This window comes from Barbus barbus, assembly GCF_936440315.1.
Source record: "Barbus barbus genome assembly, chromosome: 33".
NCBI lineage: Eukaryota > Metazoa > Chordata > Actinopteri > Cypriniformes > Cyprinidae > Barbus > Barbus barbus.
Window position 1 is genome coordinate 9,764,309 of NC_136761.1, and position 23,117 is coordinate 9,787,425.

At 34.7% G+C, this 23,117-nt stretch overlaps 1 protein-coding gene across 1 annotated transcript in view; it reads right to left on the reverse strand.

Moving 5' to 3' along the window:
* The window catches only part of snx25 (sorting nexin 25), a 47,873-nt gene that overhangs the window by 15,871 nt on the left and 8,885 nt on the right, over positions 1–23,117 (reverse strand). The window contains exons 3-8 of the mRNA XM_079390422.1: positions 16,798–17,014; positions 14,609–14,781; positions 11,176–11,362; positions 4,592–4,662; positions 2,221–2,411; positions 814–945 (exon numbers count right to left, since the gene is read on the reverse strand). Coding sequence (XP_079246548.1) covers positions 814–945; positions 2,221–2,411; positions 4,592–4,662; positions 11,176–11,362; positions 14,609–14,781; positions 16,798–17,014 — 971 coding nt within the window. The remainder of the gene's footprint in view (positions 1–813; positions 946–2,220; positions 2,412–4,591; positions 4,663–11,175; positions 11,363–14,608; positions 14,782–16,797; positions 17,015–23,117) is intronic.

A 23,117-nucleotide genomic window follows, 5' to 3' on the forward strand; every position in this document is an offset into this window, starting at 1 on the left:
TTTTTACATAGCTATCGAGTTTATGGACTATAAATAACTGATATGTTTACAAGCTGTTTTATTGGCATCTTGCGACTCGGACTGAGCGATTACATCATATATGATACATTTCAGTAAATTATACTGTATCTTTCAATAAACACCTAAATCACAATTAGTCATTTGACAGCACTATTTTAATGTCTGAATTTGGTAATAAAATGGACAGAATTTGAGCGCCGAGACTTTGTTTCATTTAAAAAGTAACAAAACAAAGCTTATCGTGATTTATTGCAAAGGAGGAGCACTAAAAATAATGTTTTGCTCATGCATGAACTGAAAACAACATAAATTCTTGGGACTGAAGAATCGATATGGGTTTAACAAAGTGAGAATAGATTAAAATGGAGGAATCAATATGTTTTTATATTGACAATCATGTGACTGACCACTTGAGCAGTGTGTTTTCAGGTTTGTACTGTAATATCACAGAACTCGCTCCTCCACCATTAATAAATGACCATGCAAAGTATTTTTACAGATGTCCCCATGAGAAACAATTATAGTCCGAATAGGACTAATGACAGCGGCTCTTTCACGCGTATGCTGACAGATCTTCAGCTCAAGGTCTTGATGTTCTGCTGAAGTGCGTGTCTAACCTGTGTGCGCCTCTGGGCTCAGTGGTAGAGCATTGCGTTAGCAGCGCAAAAGGTCATGGGTTCAGTTCCCAGGGAACACACATATTGATAACAAATGTATAGCCTGAATGCACTGTAAGTCGCTTTGGATAAAAGTGTCTGCTAAATGCATAAATAAATGTAATGTAAATACAACCTTGTTGGCGCTCTTGAGCATCTCCACCATCTCCCAAAAGCTAATCAGAGCCCTCTTGTCCACGCGCTCCATGTAGACACGGAAATGCTCCCGGTACACTGCATTTGACATGATCTCCTCAAACTGAAGTATCTGTGAGAGGACAAGAAACAAATGAAGCAGACTGTATTATTATTAAAAGCACTTGAAAAGTGGCGTTTCATCTCGAGAAGGCTGGGTAATTTTTCAGTAACACTGACACCAGCTGATGAGGATGTTTCTTCTCATCTTTTAAAGAGTTTCTACCCTTTTGGAGCATCTTATATTATTTCTTGTAAGTCAAGGCTTGTCTCTGACCCTAAGAATTAAGAATATTTTTTGCTATTGTACCTTTAACACTGTATAGTAAATGTATAATAAATGTTCGCTAACCTAATTCACACCAAAGTACCTTAATATGCAGCTTTGATGCTCAACAAACATTTTTTAGTATCATCAGTGCTGAAAAGCAGTTTTGCTGCTTCATATTTTTGTGGTTTTTCAGCATTCTTTGATGAATGGAAAGTTCAAAAGAACAGCATTTATTTGAAATATTTTATATTTAACAAATGTCTTTACTTTTGATCAATTTAATGCATCTTTGTTAAATAAAAATATTAATTTCTTTTTAAAAATAAATAAATAAAATAATAGCTTCCCGACCCCAAACTTTTATCATTAAAAAAAAAAAATCATTTTAATTAAATGTATTTATTCAATTTAGTTTTTTTAAATTAATGTATTTATTTATCAATTAATTAGTTAGTTGGTTTTAGTTATAATTGTATACTTTATTTTAATGTTAGTTAAAATTTTTGTAATTTAGTCAAGTTTTTTTAGTAAAGTTTCATTTTAGTTTTTAGTTTAGTACATAAATTTAAACTAAATGAAAATTTTAAATATTGCTCTAGCTACTAGCTGACATAAAAGTAAAAATATCATTTTTAAAAATTTTATTTTAAGCAATCAAATTTTTTTTTTTTTTTTTTTAGTTTGGTTAACTATAGTAACCCTGGTGTAAGTCTGAATAAAACCGGTTCTCGATTCTAAACACCAGTAAAAAGACGGGACGACCTAGAGCTACTGGGACAATAACAGCATATCATACGACTGAATTCAGATAGAGAAGGGGCTTCTTGTCATAACATGCTTCTACACTGATCACAGAGAGATGTGTGTGAACGGTAAAATGTATGTAAAAAGTCATGAAATTTTTTTCAATATCTTAAATTGCATGAAAAAAAAAATCTAAATTGATCATTTTAAGAGCTCTTAAATCACATACTCGGCATTTCATTATGTCAGCTACAGAATGCAGAAAATACTTCAATAACTTTGATTTCATATCGACTTAGATATGGTGTATCTGTGGCTAATTTCTTCCTGTACCCGTTGGCTCTGTGGACCGTCTCCTTCATCCTGGGCTCCGTCCTCCTGCTGCTCATAGTTTGGACCCCCGAGGAGCCGGATCCGCTTCTCGCACTGCTTCTTTGCCACTGTGAGCTGATTAATGTAACGCTTCATGTTTCTGGCACGTAACAGGTCGGCCTTCAGTGCGGCGGCCTCTTTCCCTTTACTGTCTGCAGAGAGAGAGAGAGAGAGAGGCAATTCAGATATGCAATCTCATGTGGATAACAGAGAAACTAGCTCTGATGACTGGAGCTGATATGATGTGAATGGCTCCCGGTGTGTTCCTTCTGCTTCATCTGTGTCACTTTCACACAGAGATCAACAAGATCTCTTGCTAGACATCAAGCAAGTACACAAACAAACTGAAATGAGTTTTGACACATTGTTGAACTCGTTTAAACATGCACTTTTCTAAACTCATTCCTGATTTCAAAGGTGAAAAACTTTCTTTGATCCAAATGCCAATGAATATCATACACACATATATACATATGCATATACATACATGCATAAATACGTATATATACATACATATGAAGAGTTTATTTGCAAAAACAGATAATCATATTTTTTTACAATGTTATCATGTTCTATTGTGTTAGCTGTATTTTTTACCTAATCATATATTTATTTATATAGTTTTACAATGATAAAATAATTTTGTACTAAAACTCCTGTACAACACAAACAACACCGCTAAATAATTCCCTATATATACACATGCAGTTTATTAGTACTACTAGGTCCTTTTCATAGACAGGCAAAAGTTGTTGATTTTCCATGGGCTTCTGTGAAGTGGCAACCTGTTGCATTCACAGAGTTCACAATGAGTCTGGAAATATGAGCAATCACCGCCAACCAGCGTCCATCTCACAGCATGCTCCGTCTGCCGCTGGAAACCAGGGAGGAGGGGAGAGACTTTTACACAAGCGTTCCCTGCTCTCCTTCCTTTAATAGCCAGTGTCATTGTGCTGGACCAGCGGGAAGATTTATTGATTTGCCCATTACAGGGCAGCAGGAGATAGAAAACATGACGACAAATAAACAGCCCCTTCCTGACTCTCTGCAAGAACTAACATTCTAACGAACATGCTTCCCACCGTGTGAATAAAATGAGCTTTAATTAATCCGGCACTGAAATGAAGGCACAATTAATTAACTTTATCTCTAAGCGAAGATGTACAGCCTCCTCATTCATATACACATACATTTTGTTAGTCATATATTTGTGAAGCTGGGAACATATTTATCTGTTTAAACTCTTGTTCTGGCTGTTCTATTGATGTGGTTTAAACAGATGAAAAAAATGGCATAAAACTTAGTTTTTTATGCTTTTTTTAATGTTTTTTAGTGTTATAAAAACTACTGATACTACCATTTAATTAATTTTAATTATAGCCTGTCCCACCTTAAATTAATAAAATATATTTATTTATTTAATTTATAATTTTACCTTTAGTAAACGCAATGGAACATTCCATAAAATTTTATAGAATAAAATAAATAAATAAAAATGACTAAACAAAATAAACAAACCCTCTTGCTTCGTAAACACAATGGAACATTCCATAAGATAAAGGAAAATAATCAAATAAATTAATAAATAAATAAACAAACTACTTAGTAAACACAATGGAAAATTCCATAACATTGTAGTGAAAAATAAATAAAATAAATGAAATAATTAATGAACGTACAAAACAAATACAAAAAAAAAACAAATAAACTAAGCAATCTTTTTTAAGGGAAAAATATTAACTTTGGTTCCTGGGGTGGAAAAACTAACTTTTAAAAGTTAAAGCACCACCTTTCACTGATCTTTTATTAAAAACAGACTCTTAATTGAATTATTTTGCAGAAAAGTGGCAAGTATCAGCTGATGATTTGTATGGCTGCACAGTAAATGTCTGGCCACTACGGCCCACTGTCTGGAAGCAGAGTTACTCGAATACACCCCGCACCAGCTTCAGTGTAATTACACATCTGCCAATCACAGAGTGGCACACGGCTAGACACAGAGACTACAGAAGCTCTTTTCAGGTAGAGCAGAACAGCTTTATAGTAGCTCATGAAAGAGCAGAGCAAATAAGGTGGCTTACAGCATGTGTTGTCATGATGCCAAATAACATCTTCAATTTGGCGTAATACCCTGGCTTGACTGCTGGCAAAGTTTTTCTCTCTTAGACCATCCATCACAAAGGACATTACAAAACATCAAAATGATAATGGAGCACACAAATTGAGTTTCCCGAAAACTTGATCATTAGAGTCAAATTAAGAAAAAAAAAAAAAGGGGGGGGGGGGGGAGCAGCAACTCAGGGTTTGTATTCATGTTCAAAGGTCAGCCTACCTTTCTGTCTCTTCAGCTGTGGGATGCTGCTGATGGTGGTCGCCTGAATGATCTCCACAACTATCTGATACCTGCAAAAAGACAAAATGACAGCAGAGTGACTAAATGAAGTACAGTATAATGGACATACACAAAACATTACATTTGCATTACAAGAAAATCTGAGTGCCGTTTAAACATGCAAAAAAAAAAAAAGCATTGCAAATGGTTGCTAGAGCATATATTGTAAATAATTGCTAAAGTGTTCTTAAAGGCTTAAATATTATTTTCTTAAAGGCTTAAATATTATTATTATTATTATTAGTTGTATTTGAATAAAAATAAATAAATATAAATAAATAAATGTTTGTTTTCCAATACCTTCAAATTAACATTTGAAGAGACAACCTAAAGAGACTCAAACGGCCAAACAGTTGCCCGTCACAGTCACTTTTTTCTTAGGTGTTTATTTTTTGGTTGGTTGGTTCAATTCATAAAGCTGTGAGCAATAGTAATTAAACATTAACCATAAGTGTGAGTGATAGTGATGTTTGACTGGAAAATTAAAACTGGTAAAACCAGAATTTTTTTTCATATGGTGACACCATAAAACGGTACCATAAACGTACAACACAATTATGTAAGTTGATTATATTCATGCCTTTTTTTTTCATGCATGTATCCAGTGTTGTTATTGTTAACTAAAACTATTAAAATCTGTCCTTGGTTACTGAAATAAAGCTGAAATATATTAATATTAGATGAAAACTACAAAATTGAAAAAGCATGCCTTGGCAACTAATTGAAATAAACAAGTTGCTAACAATTTACGATAAGTTCATTTTAGTTAGAATGCATTAACTAACATGACCTAACAATATCCAAAGTTGCGAACTTAACTTGTGTGCAAATTTAGAACGTTGCATAAAACATTTAGAAATAAGCACTGTTTCTAAAGCTATGTAGAAATATAAAAAAATACTTCTAAACACTAAATACTACATGTATAAGGTCCTAGTCTAGTTATAAGCTGTTAAGATCAAGTAAGATCGAGTCAACGTAAACTGATTAACTAAACAGTCTGTATAAATTCTCACATTAATAAATCAGCTCAATTTAGTTTGTACCCATACTGTGTACTTTAAATAAAGAAATCCTGTACTAAAGTAAACTGATTAACTAAATATAAGGCTGCAACGATTCAGTTGGTTAAAAATTATCCTTCAGACGTCGACCTAGAGGCAAGGACATTTTCCTTTAAATTCAGACTGTCTGTGGTATAAAATCGCTTCCACTAACACATGTCAGCTATTGAAGAATGAGAGCATTAAGATTTCACGGCTACTAATGTTTCATTTAGAAATTCCTCTGAGGAACAATTTTCACTCCAAATTAATGAAATGGATCCTTTCGATATTAAGGAATGCTGAATATTTATTACACACGTTCTGCTCTCACAGGCCCTGATGAGAGAGGGCGAGATTGAGAGAGAGAGAGAGAGACTGAATGAAATTGCTTCATGAAAGTCAAATACAAGTAATTTGAGAACATTGCCACACGTAGCTGGTGCAAAATGAGAGTATATTATAAGACGATATGGAGGCTGACCTTCAAAAATGACATGTCACAACACAAGACAGTGATATTTATGGAAATTTGGCCAAATGTCATGCTGCCATCATGCATCGAAGTCTGGAGAGAAGAAATTATTGAATAAAGATTATTTTTATTTTTTGGCGCCAAAAATGAATTCTCATAGCTTCATAATATTACTCCTGAACCACTGATGTCACATGGACTATTTTAATGATGTCCTCACTACCTTTCTGGACCTTGGAACATGGTAGTTGTGTTGCTGTCTATGCAGCATCAGAAAGCTCTCGGATTTCATCAAAAATATCTCAATTTGTGTTCTGAAGATGAATGAAGGTCTTACGGGTTTGGAACAACATGAGGGTGAGTAATTAATGACAGAATTTTCCTTTTCGGGTGAACTATCCCTTTAAATATATCATCAATCCCAGTAAAAGCATAAGAATCATAAAATACAGATATAAACATCAAATACAAACCTGAAGCAGATCATTTTCTGTTCATTTAGATGTACTAGGCCTAAAAAGCTTTGCTGGAACGTAAAAAGAGAACTAAAGGCTGTCCAGGTGTTCATTTTATTCTTATCAAAACCACTTTCAATCACAATTTCAACTCTTAAACAGGAACTTTCCAGGAGTATTTGAAAGCAGCATCACGTTTACCCATCCTATTGTCCATCAATAGCTTTTACACTAATTCAATTTGCATAAATCTTTATCTCTAATCTTTCTCTGCTTCCTCAAAACGAAATCAAACACAACTCAAGCTGTTTTTACAGTCTCTGGCGAAGTCAGAAACCTGTGTGTTTAACTGTGTCACCTAGCAACATCTCATTACCTGACCTCAGGTTTATTCCTGGTGTGAACTGAGATGGTCAAATTATAGATGCTGAATATCCTCGACACAACAAACATCCTTTTTCTTTCAGCTTTCAAACAAAGACTGGTTAACCCTTTGTGCACGTCAAATAGGAGCCCATTTACAAAAAACACCCTCTCTGGCTGATGAGATGTTCAGTTTTTAGACTTAAAGGGTCAATGTGACTGAAGAAAAGCCCAAGAGGCGTATAGTTGTCATGGAAACAAAAGTCTCAGGTAAATTGTAGAGTTGACAGACTACCAGCTCCTGGCTGTTATTAAAGGTGAAAGTACAGATATCATCTGTTTTAATAATAATACCACATCACAGAGTCATTCAGAAACATTTAGGGTCATTCTTCAAAATATACGTAAACAATGACTTGATTCTAACAATGTGCTATTATATTCTATACTATTAGAATATTTTTCTAAACAAATGAAAAATCCAGAGGCTTTATTTAATCATGTTGAAAAATAATCAGAACACTATTTTCTAAATTACAAATAGGATTTACACAAATATAGTAAAAATAGTACTATTGTAAAATATTTTCACAATTTAAAATAACTGTTTGAATATACAGTGGTGTGAAAAAGTGTTGGCCCCCTTCCTGATTTTTTTTTTTTTTTTGCATGTTTGTTACACTTTAATGTTTCAGATCAAACAAATTTCAATATTAATCAAAGATAACACATGTAAACACAACATGCAGTTTTTGAATGAAGTTTTTTATTATGAAGGGAAAACAAAATCCAAACCCACATGGCCCTGTGTGAAAAAGTGCTTGCCCCCTAAACCTAATAACTGGTTGGGCCACCCTTAGCAGCAACAACTGCAATCAAGCGCTTGCGATAACTTGCAATGAGTCTGTTACAGCGCTGTGGAGGAATTTTGGCCACTCATCCTGGCAGAATTGTTGTAATTCAGCCACATTGGAGGGTTTTCGAGCATGAACTGCCTTTTTAAGGTCATGCCACAGCATCTCAATAGGATTCAGGTCAGGACTTTGACTAGGCCACTCCAAAGTCTTCATTTTGTTTTTCTTCAGCCATTCAGAGGTGGATTTGCTGGTGTTTTGGATCATTGTCCTGCTGCAGAACCCAAGTTCGCTTCAGCTTGAGATCACGAACAGATGGCCGGACATTGTCCTTCAGGATTTTTTGGTAGACAGCTGAATTCATGGTTCCATTTATCACAGCAAGTCTTCCAGATCCTGAAGGAGCAAAACAGCCCCAGACCATCACACTACCACCACCATATTTTACTGTTGATATGATGTTCTTTTTCTGAAATGCTGTGTTACTTTTACTCCAGATGTAATGGGACACACACCTTCCAAAAAGTTCAACTTTTGTCTCGTCAGTCCACAGAGTATTTTCCCAAAAGTCTTGGGGATCATCAAGATGTTTTCTGGCAAAACTGAGACTAGCCTTTATGTTCTTTTTGCTCAGCAGCGGTTTTCGTCTTGGAACTCTGCCATGCAGGCCATTTTTGCCCAGTCTCTTTCTTATAGTGGAGTCATGAACACTGACCTTAACTGAGGCAAGTGAGGCCTGCAGTTCTTTAGATGTTGTTGTGGGGTCTTTTGTGACCTCTTGGATGAGTCGTTGCTGCGCTCTTGGGGTAATTTTGTTCGGCTGGCCACTCCTGGGAAGGTTCACCACTGTTCCATATTTTTGCCATTTGTGAATAATGGCTCTCACTGTGGTTCGCTGGAGTCCCAAAGCTTTAGAAATGCCTTTATAACCTTTTCCAGACTGATAGATCTCAATTACTTTCTTTCTCATTTGTTCCTGAATTTCTTTGGATCGCTTTTGGATAGCTTTTGAGGATCTTTTGGTCTACTTCACTTTGTCAGGCAGGTCCTATTTAAGTGATTTCTTGATTGTGAACAGGTGTGGCAGTAATCAGGCCTGGGTGTGGCTAGAGAAACTGAACTCAGGTGTGATAAACCACAGTTATGTTTTAAACACTTTCTCAGACAGGGCCATGTGGGTTTGGATATTGTTTTCCCTTCATAAAAAACCCCTTAATTTAAAAACTGCATGTTGTGTTTACTTGTGTTATCTTTGATTAATATTTAAATTTGTTTGATGATCTGAAACATTAAATTGTGACAAACATGCAAAAAAAATAAAAAAATCAGGAAGGGGGCCAACACTTTTTCACACCACTGTATATTAAAATAGTATTTATTCCAGTGATGCAAATCTGAATTTTCAGCTTTAACTAGTCTTCAGTCTCACATGACCTTTTAAAAAGTTAATTACATTTTAAAATATATTTGAATAGAAAATATTTATTTAAATTGTAATAATATTTAACAATATTACTTGATATGAGCTTGTATATTACTGCGCTTTCGATCAAATAGACAGACAGACAGACAGATCTATAACAGTAGGTATTTGTGCAAATCTTTCTTTCTTAATTCAATAATGTGTTATCATCTCCTCCTAGCACAATCCTTAAGATCTGCAGCTCCGGAAAACAGTAACTCTGAGAGTATAACTTACTTTTTGGAAATTAATGTTACAATTTTTCCCATATTGGAATTGAACATTCAGCAGATGGATTTTTCCTCCAAGCCTTATTTCCGGCGGAGGTTTCAAAGAACTTTCTAACCATTGCAAATTGCAAGCTTCGCTACAGCTGTTGAAAAGCAGTTGTCTTGTCAGTTGCAAAGACTACTAAAAAGCTCTACAAGCAAACCCTGACAAGATGAAAAGGTCTATCTTTATGACGCCCGTCAAGAAAACACACTATAATCACAATGCTTTTATTTCAGTCTGTCTGTTCCTGCCTGTCGTCTTCCGATCCATCTCCATCCTTTATGCCTGCAGATCAATACGGCTGAAAAGTTTCTCCAAGCCTTTAAATGTCACTGTCTCACGACTCACAGATAATTCATCCAGAGCTGAACTCGGCAGAACAAACCTCAAATGACAAATGTCCCCTCCAATACGACCTGATCCCGCAAGCTGAAAAGCAACAACAAATGACAGTGCCGACTTCCAGTTCACCTATTTAAAGACTGATTAGTCTGAACAAAAGACACAGAAATTGCTTTCCAACAGAACTAATTTTGTACTGAAATAAATCGGTTTGGATGTGATGAAATGGCCGAAATCCAGACAGATTTAGTGAGTCATCTGCTAACTCTGACTCAAGATATAAAAAAAACACAATGACATTAATCAATAACCTAATAAATCAGTCAAAAAAGCTGACCGCAAAGTCAGAGCAATATTACAGGAATGTTCACATACTGTTGGTATGAACAGCTTACAATCTATTTTTAAAAAATAAACTATTTTTTAAATTAAAAAAAATAGCAAAATATAGTAATTAGTGTGCAGGGTGTGTTCAACTCTAAAGCCCTATGATTTCCACAATGCAGAAAATGTGGACAGAATTGCGAAATCCTCTCATGAAAATTTTATTTACTGTGTACTTTTTCATTCATGTTTTAATTTAAACCGTAAACCTCTGTTGTGCAGCACTTTCTTTGACGAAAAATGAAAGGAATCGTTCATATTTCATTTTATCGCTTTTTAAAAGGTTTATTGTTAAAGTTAGATGTGTTGTTAACAAAAAATAAAAAAAATAAATTCAAATAAATGGTTTTTCCCCAGCTACTATCCAAGGCAATTTAATTTAGTTTTATTTTATGTTAATTAAAATGTAAAAATGAATAAAACTATGTATGTATATATATATATATATATATATATATATATATATATATATATATATATATGTATATATATGTATATGTATATGTATATGTATATGTATATGTGTATATGTATATGTATATGTATATGTATATATATATATATATATATATATATATATATATATATATATATATATATATATATATACACACACACAAAGCTTGAACTAAAATTAAAATGAAAACAAAATAAAATAATAATTACTAACTCAAATATTACTAAAAACTATAATAGCACCGCAATGATACTAAAATAACAAATATGCATTCATCTAATTTTGATAAAAAACTCGAAACACACTCGAAAATATATACACACACATATACATATTTATATATAATAGATTTCATTGAGTCATGATTCATTGGGTTTCATGATATGGCACTGATGGCCCGCTGTGTGTTTCTGTACCTGAGCTGTTTGAGGAACTGTACGTCAGAGCTGCTGCTGATGAGTTTGATGAACTCCTCATAGGACGGCGCATATGTGTACGCTTTCTTATGATGCTCGTTCACCTGCTCTCGGTGCTCTAACTGAGCTAGCAGCATGCGGTTAATGTAGTCCGGATCGCTCAACACATCCACCAACGGCTTTAACACTACAAAGAGAAAGAGAGAGAACATGTTAACTGCTTTGTGTTAAACCCAGTGAGCTGACAACCTCAACATGAGGACTGTTCCAAAGGGTAGGCAGCATAATTATATTGCCTTCCACGCTTCACAAACGACAAGCTACTCATAATTGAACTACAGTCAAGCAACCCTTTTAAAAAGGTAATTACTGTAGCTACATAAGAAGTTACTCAGAAAAAGTAGCTGCACAAGCTTTCTAAATATATACCTATACAATTATATTATTAATTTTAAAGTAATTAAATGGAAATCTCAAAAAAAAAAAAATTAAATGCAGCCATCTGCAAAGACACTCATTAGAATCACCGGAATCAGTTCATTTGTACAACATTTGCATTTGAACAAATCAATTCTGAGTCAAATTCTACCATGCATTTCACTTGAGGTGTGCTTCTGAGGTCAGATATGGAGATACTGCCAATGCAGAACTTCAAATCAGTCTTTTATCAAAGTTTTCTTTTAGCTGCCTTAGGGAGTAGCTGCTTATGTAAACTGTAGAAAGCAAGGCAGCTCACTAACACAGTAAAAAAAAATCATTTTTCAAAGTTTATAAATACTAAAATTCCATGTTTAATTCAGTGTGTTTATTTGTAAAGTTGACAAATATTTCTAGCAATTTCTGAGTCAAAACTGTTTCAAAGTAAATCGTACAGCAAATTATTTTCAGTGTACAATTGGTTTTTGAACATTTAATTATAATACACTCAACAGTCCACAATTAAAATCAAACTGTTATCCTCAAAACCCCATTGCACTTTAGTCAATCTCTCCTCCGTCACTCATTATGATGAGATCTCTAAACCTCCTCAGGAGCTTGTTGACGTAGCGCTGATGAGGAACGCTGAGAAGCAGCAGACGGAGCACGAGGCAGTGCCTCATTACTGCCAGACAGAGCTGTCGGATGACGTCTGGCTCTGAAAAAAAATGAGTGGCAACCTGCCAGCCTGAGACAACAGATGCAAATGCTTCCTCCAGTATAACCCCAGACCAGAGGAGACCACAGCAGCTGCATCCTGAATCAACAGGGCAGAAATGAATCTTTATTCTTTTCAAGTGCAGTTATTTAGTATATTCTTGTGAAGATAAAGCCGTTAACTTTGAAGGTATCAGTTTACGGGAATCATACCCAAAACCTAGTGCTATGCTCCATTATTGCTCCGAGTAGGAAGTTGGAAAATCCCACTTTCCTAGGTGATTTGAATGAAAAGCAGCATTGAGACATGGAAAGTTGCACAGATCTGGGGAAAATATTAACTTCATGGCTTTAAAGGAATAGTTCACCCAAAAAAAATCTGCTTAACATTTACTCCTCATAGGGCCATCCAAGATATAGATGAATTTGTTTCTTCATGGGAACAGATATAGATAAATTTATCATTACATCACTTGATCACCAATGGATCCTCTGCAGTGAATGGGTGCCGTCAGAATGAGAGTCCAAACAGCTGATAAAAACATCACAATAATCCACAAGTAATCCACACCACTCCAGTCCATCAATTCTGTTGTGAAGCGAAAAGGTGCGTGTTTACAAATCCATTAATAAGGCATTTAACTTTAAACTGTCACTTTGAGCCATAAAATCCATAATATCGCTTCCTCTAGTGAAAAACTCTGTTCTCTGTTGTCCTCTCACATCAAAATGAACTGACATATTATTTAGCACTGTTTTACACAGTTTTAAACGGTGCTTGATCTATGCATATTTCTCTCCTGATTCAGACGAGGCAGCTTTTTCACTGGATAAAGCAATATTATGACTAGAGGACTTGATTTTAGCCAGAATCAACAGTTTGAAGTTAAAAACATGTTGGTGGATTTGGTTCCAACAAACATGCACCTTTTTGCTTCACAAGATATTCATTGATGGACTGGAGTCGTGTGGATTGTTTGTGGATTATTGTGTTGTTTTTATCAGCTGTTTGGGCTCTCATTCTGACGGCACCCATTCACTGCAGATGATCCACTGGTGAGCAAGTGATGTAATGCTACATTTATCCAAATCTGATGAAGAAACAAACTTATATACATCTTGGATGGTCTGCTGGTGAGTAAATTCACAGCAAATTTTCATTTTTGGACAAACTACTCTTTTAAGAATAAAAATTTTAGGTAGAGGAAATTAGTTAATCATTATGTGTAAGTGATGGCAGATTTCTGAACACCTACAATTCTTTAATATCCTGTGGTAATCCATCATTTCTCTGTATCATACTGACATAAACTACCAGCAGTCATCACAACCTCTATCTCTCTCCAGCAGCATGTCTGTCAGTCGCCTATAATAGATGTAATTAGTAATTTCACGGCAAATCAAAGACGGTTACAATCATACATCTGGTGCTCATCGAAAATATCCTGGAATCAATTTCATGATTTGTAAAAAAAAAAAAAAAACTGCAGTAGATGAGTTTCATCAGTTCTGCACAAGAGCAGCATTATAAGAACACGGATGAGCACTGAACAGACAATCAGCTCCGTCCGATACAACTGAGACACTGAAGCTTGAGCCAAAAAATAAATCTAATTCTCAAGTTATGATACGGTCAGTGAATGAAAGCTTTGTTCTCTGAGAGAGAGGGATTTATCGGTGTGTGGAACATGAGAACCAAATCTCTGCATCTCATTTTGATTCATGAAAGCAAATTACTTTTACTTCTCAAAGTGTTGTACTGCTTTCAGTCGTATTAAAGAAATATCTTCACTACATACAACCTGTGTGAGTTTTCTTGCATTCTATAAGGATTTATGTCGTTTAATACAAGTAATAAGATTAAATTATCCTTTCTTCTGTCACCCATTATAGAGTGATGTAATATCACAATACTGTTTGTTTGTTTGTTTCTTACTACTGTGTTAGCCCTTTTATGGCTACAGCTATTTACGGATGAAAGTTAAATTATTTTATATATTTGAATGTATTTGAAATTGGAATGTATTCCTGTGATGGCAAAGCTGAATGTTTAGCAGAAACTTGTTATTATCAATGTTGAAAACAGCTGTGCTGCATAACACTTGTGACAACTGTAATACATTTGCATGTAATGTAATACTAAAAGTAATAAATAGAAATATTTTTGTAATATATCTATAAATGACTTTCTGGCTGACTTTTGCATTTTTTGCACTTTTGTTTGTCATTGTAGTGATAAGCAAAAATCGTAAGGCCTGAAAAATATCACACAGTGTACACCAGCTTCAGTAAGAGTCACCTTTAGAAGCGACGACCTCCACCAGTAAGAGGCGCAGACTGCGTGAACGAGCGTCCCGCGCGGGCAGCAGACGCAGCATGAGCAGACGGGCGCAGCAGTGCAGGAAACGCAGCTCCTCATCAGGACTGCGCAGACACGGATGTAACGGAAACGCCCGTGGTACTTCCTCCAGCCTGGAGAGACAGAGAAAGACTGCTGTATTCTATTGTATTTAAACAGTCATGTCAATTAAACAATCTGAAAATCGATATTGTAAGAGACAGAAATTAATACCTTGTTTTATTTTATTTGAATCCAATTATATTAGCACTATTTTTATTGTCTCCTTTTTCTTATTTGGCAACATGCAAACATGCCAATAAAGTACTTTGAAAAACTGCAAGAGACCGCAATTAACAGAATGAATCATAATAGAAATATTATTTATTTTTAACTCAAACTATAATGTAATTATATATTAGGCCTATATTATATTATATTATTTTTTTTTTTTTTTTTACTTTCTTGCTTGGCAATATGCAAACCAATCAAGCCAATAAAGCATTTTGAAGAAGTAAAATTGCAAGAGATATTAATAAATTAATTTTTTTTATTATAATAATAATTTTTTACTTTTCATATTGCAAAGAAATCATGACAATAAAGTGATTTAAAAAAAAGTGAGACAGATTTTATTAGAATATTAAAAGAAATGAATATTTTTTGTGGTTTTTAAATATTATATTATATTATATTATACAATACAATTTTGCTTTCTTTCTTGGCAATATACGAAGCAATCGTGCCAATAAAGCACTTTGAAACCTTCAAGACAGTTATTTATTTATAATATTTTTATTTATGTATTTTACCATTTCTTATTTAAGCAATCACACCAGAGCATATTAAGACCATAAAATACGAAGGGGGAAATATTTGATAAATGGACAGAGACAGATAAACAGAGCAGGTGGAGGAAGACAGATAAGAAGCAGAAAAAGAGAGGCAACAGAAGATGTCTGTCCACTCAGCTAATGAGCTGTGCAGATCGATCACTGACACACACACACACACAGATGAAGACACGACTGGCAGAAACGCTCATTACTGCATCCACATCCAACACACTCACACAGAGAGAGTGTTTATGTAAGAACAACATGGAAAGACAAGTGTGTAAGTGTGTGTGATGTTTTGTGTAAAACAAAGGGTCACATTACAGGCTGGAGTTTCAAAGTCGTCAGCAGTCTTCGTCATGTTAATCAATCAAACTGAGAAATATGAATCTCCAGTGTGTGTGTGTGTGTGTGTTTGTGTTTATAAAGCAATCATCTGACAAATCAGTAATCAATGAATCCAATCAAGAGAGTGCTTGTGATCCAAACCCAAGCAGACTGAATTTCAACAAGCACAAAGGTTTTGCATTCTTGTGCTTTTCCCACTGACATTTTTTACCGTGTGCTGTTAGAGTAACTGCAGATAACCGCATTTAGATGTAAAGAAACCACATTAAACATTGTTTTTTGGAGGAAGATGTAAACTGCCTGAAACATATTCATCAGCTTTCAAAAGTTGGGCTTGGTAAGAATGTGGTTTCTGAATGTTTTTGAAAGAAGTCTCATATTCTCACCTATATAGGCTGCATTTACTGGATCAAAAAAAAAAAACACAGGAAAATGGTAATGTGAAATATTTGTACAATTTTAAAAAACTGTTTTCTATTTGAATACATTTTAAAATGTCATTTATTTCTGTGATCAATCAAAGCTGAATTGTCAGCATCATTACTCCAGTCTTCAGTGTCACATGATCCTTCAGAAGTCATTCTAATATACTGATTTGCTGCTCAAGTCACATTTCTTAATATCATTATCATACTCAACTTTCCTTTGTAACATTATAAATGTCTTTACTGTGACTTTTGATTAATTTAATGCACCCTTTCTGAATAAAAGTATTAATTTCTTTCACCAAAACAAATTATTAATTAATTAAGAGTAAAAATTTTAAACACTTAACATCCCTAAAATAAAGTACCAATCAGTATAACAAATAATACTTTGTCATGGACGATAACAGATTCTGTATTTCACTTTGTTTACAAGTCCACTGACAGTGTTGACAAAGGACAATGTGCATTTTGCATGCATTCAATGGTAACGATTTTATGTCCATCTCAACTGAACCACTAGAAGTGCTGCATGTCTCACCTTGTGTTAGCAGCCTTGAGGTCACAGAAGTGTGTGTGAAGGGTCTTGACCATGTCGTTACAGACCAGGTTGACCACGTCCACCTCAGACAGACGCATTCGCAGCTGTTTGGTCATTTCCCAGAAGTCCTCAGACAACATCTGATACAGTTGGCCCTCATCTCGACTCAAGGGGACGTACCACGACAGAATATAGTCCCGATAGCTGTAGTCAAACACTGCAGGGAGAGAAACAGAGAGAATGTCACTGATTAATATAGACAATCAGTTTTACCAATATTCCAGAATTACCAACATTTAGTACAGAACCAGTGCCTACTGTGCAGAATACCCAACCTTACAATGCAATACAACCACAATTTTTGACATCTCCTTCTTAGCAGCCCAAATTTAAAGGGATTAGTTCACCCCAAAATTAAAATTAAACCATATTTACTCACCCTCAAGCCATCACTTTCACAAATCCTGAGATTACAGTTTATAAAGTTTTAAATATGGATTTTTTTTATTTTGCTTCAGAAGGCTTTTTTTTAACCCCCCGAAGCCATGTGGAGTACTTTTTATGATGGATTTATGCACTTTACTTTGCTTAAAAATCTCAACAGCCATTCACTGCCATTATAAAGCTTGGAAGAGCCAGGACTTTTTTTAATATAACTCTGATTGTATTTGTCTGAAATAAGAAAGTCATATACACCTAGGATGGCTTGAGAGTGAGTAAAACGTGGTAATTTAAATTTTTGGGTGAACTATCCCTTTAAGACAATAATTACTGGATATCACTCACTCACTCAGTTAAACATGCAATGAGGTCAAGTGATAATATAGTTGTTTAAAAAGTTAAATGTAGTATACTGCATACTGTTTCACATAGGGTACCAGATGTCTTCGCTTCACAGCTTTTTATCAGCATGATAAAGCACACAACATCCTCGTCAACATCTTGCTGTCACCAGAGAACCAAATATAATACAGTCATGAGCAAATCAAGCTAATCAGCAACACTGTATTTATTGGGTGTAAATTAATAATCTGCTGTTTGTCCTGTCACTAGATAAATTAACAAATATAGACAGCTGGATAGAAATACAATTGTCATAATTTTGCCCATTATCATCCACTATTAATGCTAAATGCAAAAATATACTAAAATCTTATTTTTATAAACTATAATTATATGCAATGTCATGGATAGATGGACTACAATGAATAATGAATACGTTTTTGTTTGCATAATATTTACAAAAGAAAAGAAAAAGAAAAAAGAAAAACCACACCTCAAACATACACACACACACAACAGCAGGAGGCAGATGGCATGAATGTGATGGCACTAGCAATGACTGTAGGCTGCTGCAACAGTCCTCGAATGACACGAGAATCCAACACCCACCGTAACCGCTCACAGTCAAAATAAGCAGATCTACAGCTGAATAAGCTTCAGTGACACCCTTTGTGCAAGTTATTGAATACTTGGTTTGCAGGCATTTTTCCTCCTGGCTGAGGCAGCACTATTTATAGCCAGAGTGACCTCATCAAATGTGCTGACTTTCCCCAGCTGAGCATCAGGAAGTGCTGCTGACACTGCAGTTTCCTTCAGGCATCTTCTGCTTATTAAGGGACACCACAGAAAAGATGCAAGAAGGAGAACTCTAAATAATTCTGTGTCACTGTGACTGCAGCAAACATGTCAAATAAAAAATAAAATTAGCATAATAAAAAATATAATATAAAAAAATAATAATATTAAAAAGTAAAAAGTAAAAATAAAAAATGTGGAAAAAAACGGAAGGCAACAAATACAGACTACTGGATATAAAAAGTAATCATTTTGCACATTAACAACAGTTTACACTAAATGCATAAAATCAACTAAAATATTATTTTTTTCAGTTCGGTTTAGTTCAGTCAGAATAAATTGATTAATGGATATTGATATATGATTATAAAAAAATAAAAAAATAAAATAAAAATACAAATTAAAAACTTGTCATTATGTTGCTAGAATGTTCATAAAAACATAAAACAGATTTCTCAAGTACGGTAATATTTAAGCAACAAAACCATAAATGAAATAATAATTCACCCAAAAATTACAATTTGGCCATTATTTGTACAGCACTGTGTTGCAGTCAAACCTGTATGACTTTCAGACAGTAAACAAGAAATTTCCAGTAATAGCCTGGTTGGTGTTTCAAGCAGTAACAATGTACTGAACCTTTCAATTTACAAAATTTACGTTTTTAATTATTAATATTCCTAATTAATTAGGAATTAATATTCCTCCAATGAGCTGTTAACCATCTGGAGTGAATCATTGAACTCAAGATCAGTCCGATTTGGAATCATTCCGCTCTACTTTGTGAACCAAACCAATTGATTCACTAGAAAAAGATTAGACTCAAATAATTGATTTGTTCTTTGTACTTTTATGGAGAAGACAGAATTAAGTGTGCATTACTCAAACTTAATTCAAAATTTCTCTTTTTGCGTTCTGCAGAAGAAAGAACATCATTCAGGTTTGGAAAGGCAGGGTGAGTAAATGATGACAAAATATTCACTTTTGCAGATGCGAACGGTTAAAGTGGTTCTCGCTCCAGCAAACATCACTAATGAGAATGAAATGACATCTAATTTACTCGATTCATGTGACACCCAGCTGTGGTCAGAATACAGGAGGGAGGGAGTCAGAATGAACGATCAGAAAGAGCTTCAGTGAACATCATTCATTCGGTTTAACAAGACCTGTGATGCACAAGCCTTCGCAGCCACAACCTGGAAGAGACTAGATGCCATCTTCTCACCGTTATACACTCATCTTGAAACAAGTGAGTGAGCGAGACAGGCACATACAGACTAGACCTTTCAACATAAAAACAACACCCACAAACACCCAGAATCCCTTTAGGCAGGAATGAATCATAAGAGAAATGCCATCAGGCTGGCAGAAATGCAAGGGAGCCTTGTATGCCTACCAAGGCTGCATTTATTGAATCAAAAATACAGTAAAAATATTATTATAATTTAAAATAACTGTTTTAATTTTTAATACATTTTAAAATGTAATTTATTTCTGTGATGCAAGCTGAAATTTCAGCATCATTACTCCAGTCTCCAATGTCACATGATCCTTCAGAAATTATACTAATATACTGATTTGCTGCTCAAGAAACATATCTCATGATTATCAATGTTGAAAACAGTTGTGCTGCTTAATATTTTTGTGGAAACAGTGATCCATTTTTTTTTAGGATTCTCTGAAAGTTCTTTTTTTTTTTTAAATGGAAATATTATAAATGTCTTTGCTGTCACTTTTGATAATGTATCCTTGCTAAATAAAAACATGAATGTAACCTTACTAACTTACCAAAACTATTGATTTTTACTGAATAATTATACAAAATTGTCTGTTTTTTTTTCCTCACAGAAATATATTAAAAGAACTTGAAATACAAGGAATGAGACATATGGTGCGATTTTCTCCTGATGGACAATAAAACAGCCCAGACTTATATTTAATGAAGGATCAGAGCCATATGCAAAATGTAAAACATTAGTTATCATTCTAGTCTCACATCCACACATCACAGACCTTTAAGAAATACAAATTATATTAGTTGTAAATGTATGAAAATTCCTCACGAATCTCAGCAGCTGACCTTTAAACGCAAGTACAACTCTATCCTTTTACAGTAAATTCTCTGTTTTAGACTCAATAATAAGGTCTATCATAAGACTCCTCTGTGGTTTGGCTGATCATGGACTAAGCAACCGTGAACTAAATCCCCCCAAAAAATAAAATAAAAATCAAGGGTGGCTAAATGAGAGTCGAGTCATTCAGGTTGTTTACAGGAAGCACAGTTTTGCTAAAAACACCATGTGAATACATAAATACAACCCAGGAGAAAGCTTTTTGAATTATTTAATGCTTGAATCATCATGGTCCAGAAAACCACAAACTACCAAATATAATGCTTCCCTCTGATCTCTTTTCTTTTGTGATTTTGGTCCATTTTTCAGATTCTGACAGCACAGATGAGTCAAACTGGATGCCAAACAACTGTATTCACCAATTATTTGCAGCGTGTGACGTTGGTGCTGATGGGATTTTGTCACCGGTGCGTAAAAACATCCAGCAGGGAGTCTGATAATAACGTTTGTGCTGCAAACATATTTAAAAGTGGCTATTATCACCAAAACATGCTTGAAAGACTATGATTTCACGTATCTAACACAGATATGGGTTATACAGGAAACTGCATACTAGTATTTCTGTATGTATGTATGTATGTATGTATGTATGTATATATATATATATATATATATATATATATATGTGTATGTGTGTGCGTGTGTGTGTATTAGGGATGCTCCGATCGATCGGCCGGAGATCGGTATCGGCCGATATTCACATTTTATGACTCGATCGGTACTCATACATTTGACCGATCTCATCTACCGATCACAATTTAATAATGTCAACGCGTGGCGACGTATATGATGCTTGGGGACATATGCTGCAGTCATCGCCAGTGTGGAAATCCTATGACATTTCAAGAAACAATGAAAAATGTATATGTCATGTATGTTTTTGCATTATGATACTATGAATGTATGGTTCATTTTTAACAGCAGATTCAGTGATGTTAGAGATCACTGCACGCGTCTGCGGAGCGCAGGCTTTGGCAAGGGCACCGGAGCTGATCGCGGCCGCTCTATGAACCTTTATTAATAAAACAAAATATTTTCTTTGGCCATATTAGCCTACTCAATAGCATTAACAGAGGCTTTACTCCTTTTGAACTTTATCTGGAATGTCACCGTTTCTGTCACTGCAACTTCCCGATCAGGCGAACACACACACAAATGAAATCGTCTGCCTAATGAAAAAATGTAGTTAATATTGCATCATTTATGATTTATTTTATCCACCGGCGACACAACCGCAAATAATCAGAATGCATTTTTTTATTACCCGACCTGCGGATTATCCGCAGCGCCCGTGGATAACCGTGAAACTACTCTGTTTTGTTCTTTCAGCAGTTTAAATGTTTCAATTTCTTTTTTCCTCTTCAGTCTTATATTGGACAGCATTAAACCTTATGAGTTACATCAGTCTTCGCCATATTGAAGTTTAAATGTTTCTATTTGTTTTGTCCTCTCTCTAACATTGGATAATCAAAACGTTCTCATCTTGAGCAGAAAAGAATAACAGTTTCAAAGTTTAAATTCCAACCTAGCTATCTAACAACAATTACAGTATATATATAAGCATACAGATTAATATTGCTAAATGTAGATCAGAAACGTCTTGTTACATCTGGTTTGAGTCATAAGTTATAGATAGATAAATAGATAGTAAGAAAAATAACTGTATTTGCAGCATTGTTTTTTCTGCTGTATTTTAGTGAAAGTAATCAATAATTTTGCCTCTCACCGTGTTTCTGTTGTTGTTAAAATAACCACAGCAGCTCTTGAATTTGGCACCGGTGCGCATCCGGAGAGAGAAAGCGCACGGAGCTGAAAAGGCTTGAATAAAGCGTGTTCAGCTTTAGATAAAAATATGAGGATTTAGCACTGAAAGATATTTACCATAAACGACCCGGAGCGCTTGTAATGTGATCCGCTCCGCTGTTTTGATGCGCCGCTCACTTAAAATGGTGCTGCTGTTACGGCTCGGAGTCGGGATGGATGCCGGGGTGCGGATGCACTTATAGAAGTATTTAAGGATAAAAGACTCGAGTTGCTTTTAAAATATTCACAAGTCCTTTTCCTCGAGTCGAATAAAGTCTGGAGTCATTTCAGGTCAAGTCAAGTCTGAAGGCTATAAAAATGCGACTCGAGTCCTAGCCCATCTCTTTTTTTTTTTTTGCATCAGACATTTTGTTTGCATTTATTTTTGTCTTATATTAAGTATCCCTGATGTTATGCATAAACACCATTTTAAAGGAATATTAAAATGTTCACTGTATAAGGAATAATTTTTATGATTATTTATATAATATTATTACATGTTATATAAAGCTTGAAGCATCAGAATCGGCATCGGTATCGGCCGATCACAAAAATCTGCAAAAATCCTGATCGGAGCATCCCAAGTATATATGTATATGTATATGTATATATACAGTGCCCTCCAAAAGTATTGCAACAGTAAAGACAAAATTGCTCAGTTGGCTGTGGACATTTACAAATATGATTAAAAGATGAATATGAGACAAAACTACAGAATGTCGCATTTTATTATTAGCCGTTTCAACACATACATGTTTTACCAGCTACGAAGTTCAGCACTTTTAGAGTTTCATCCCTCTATCTGAT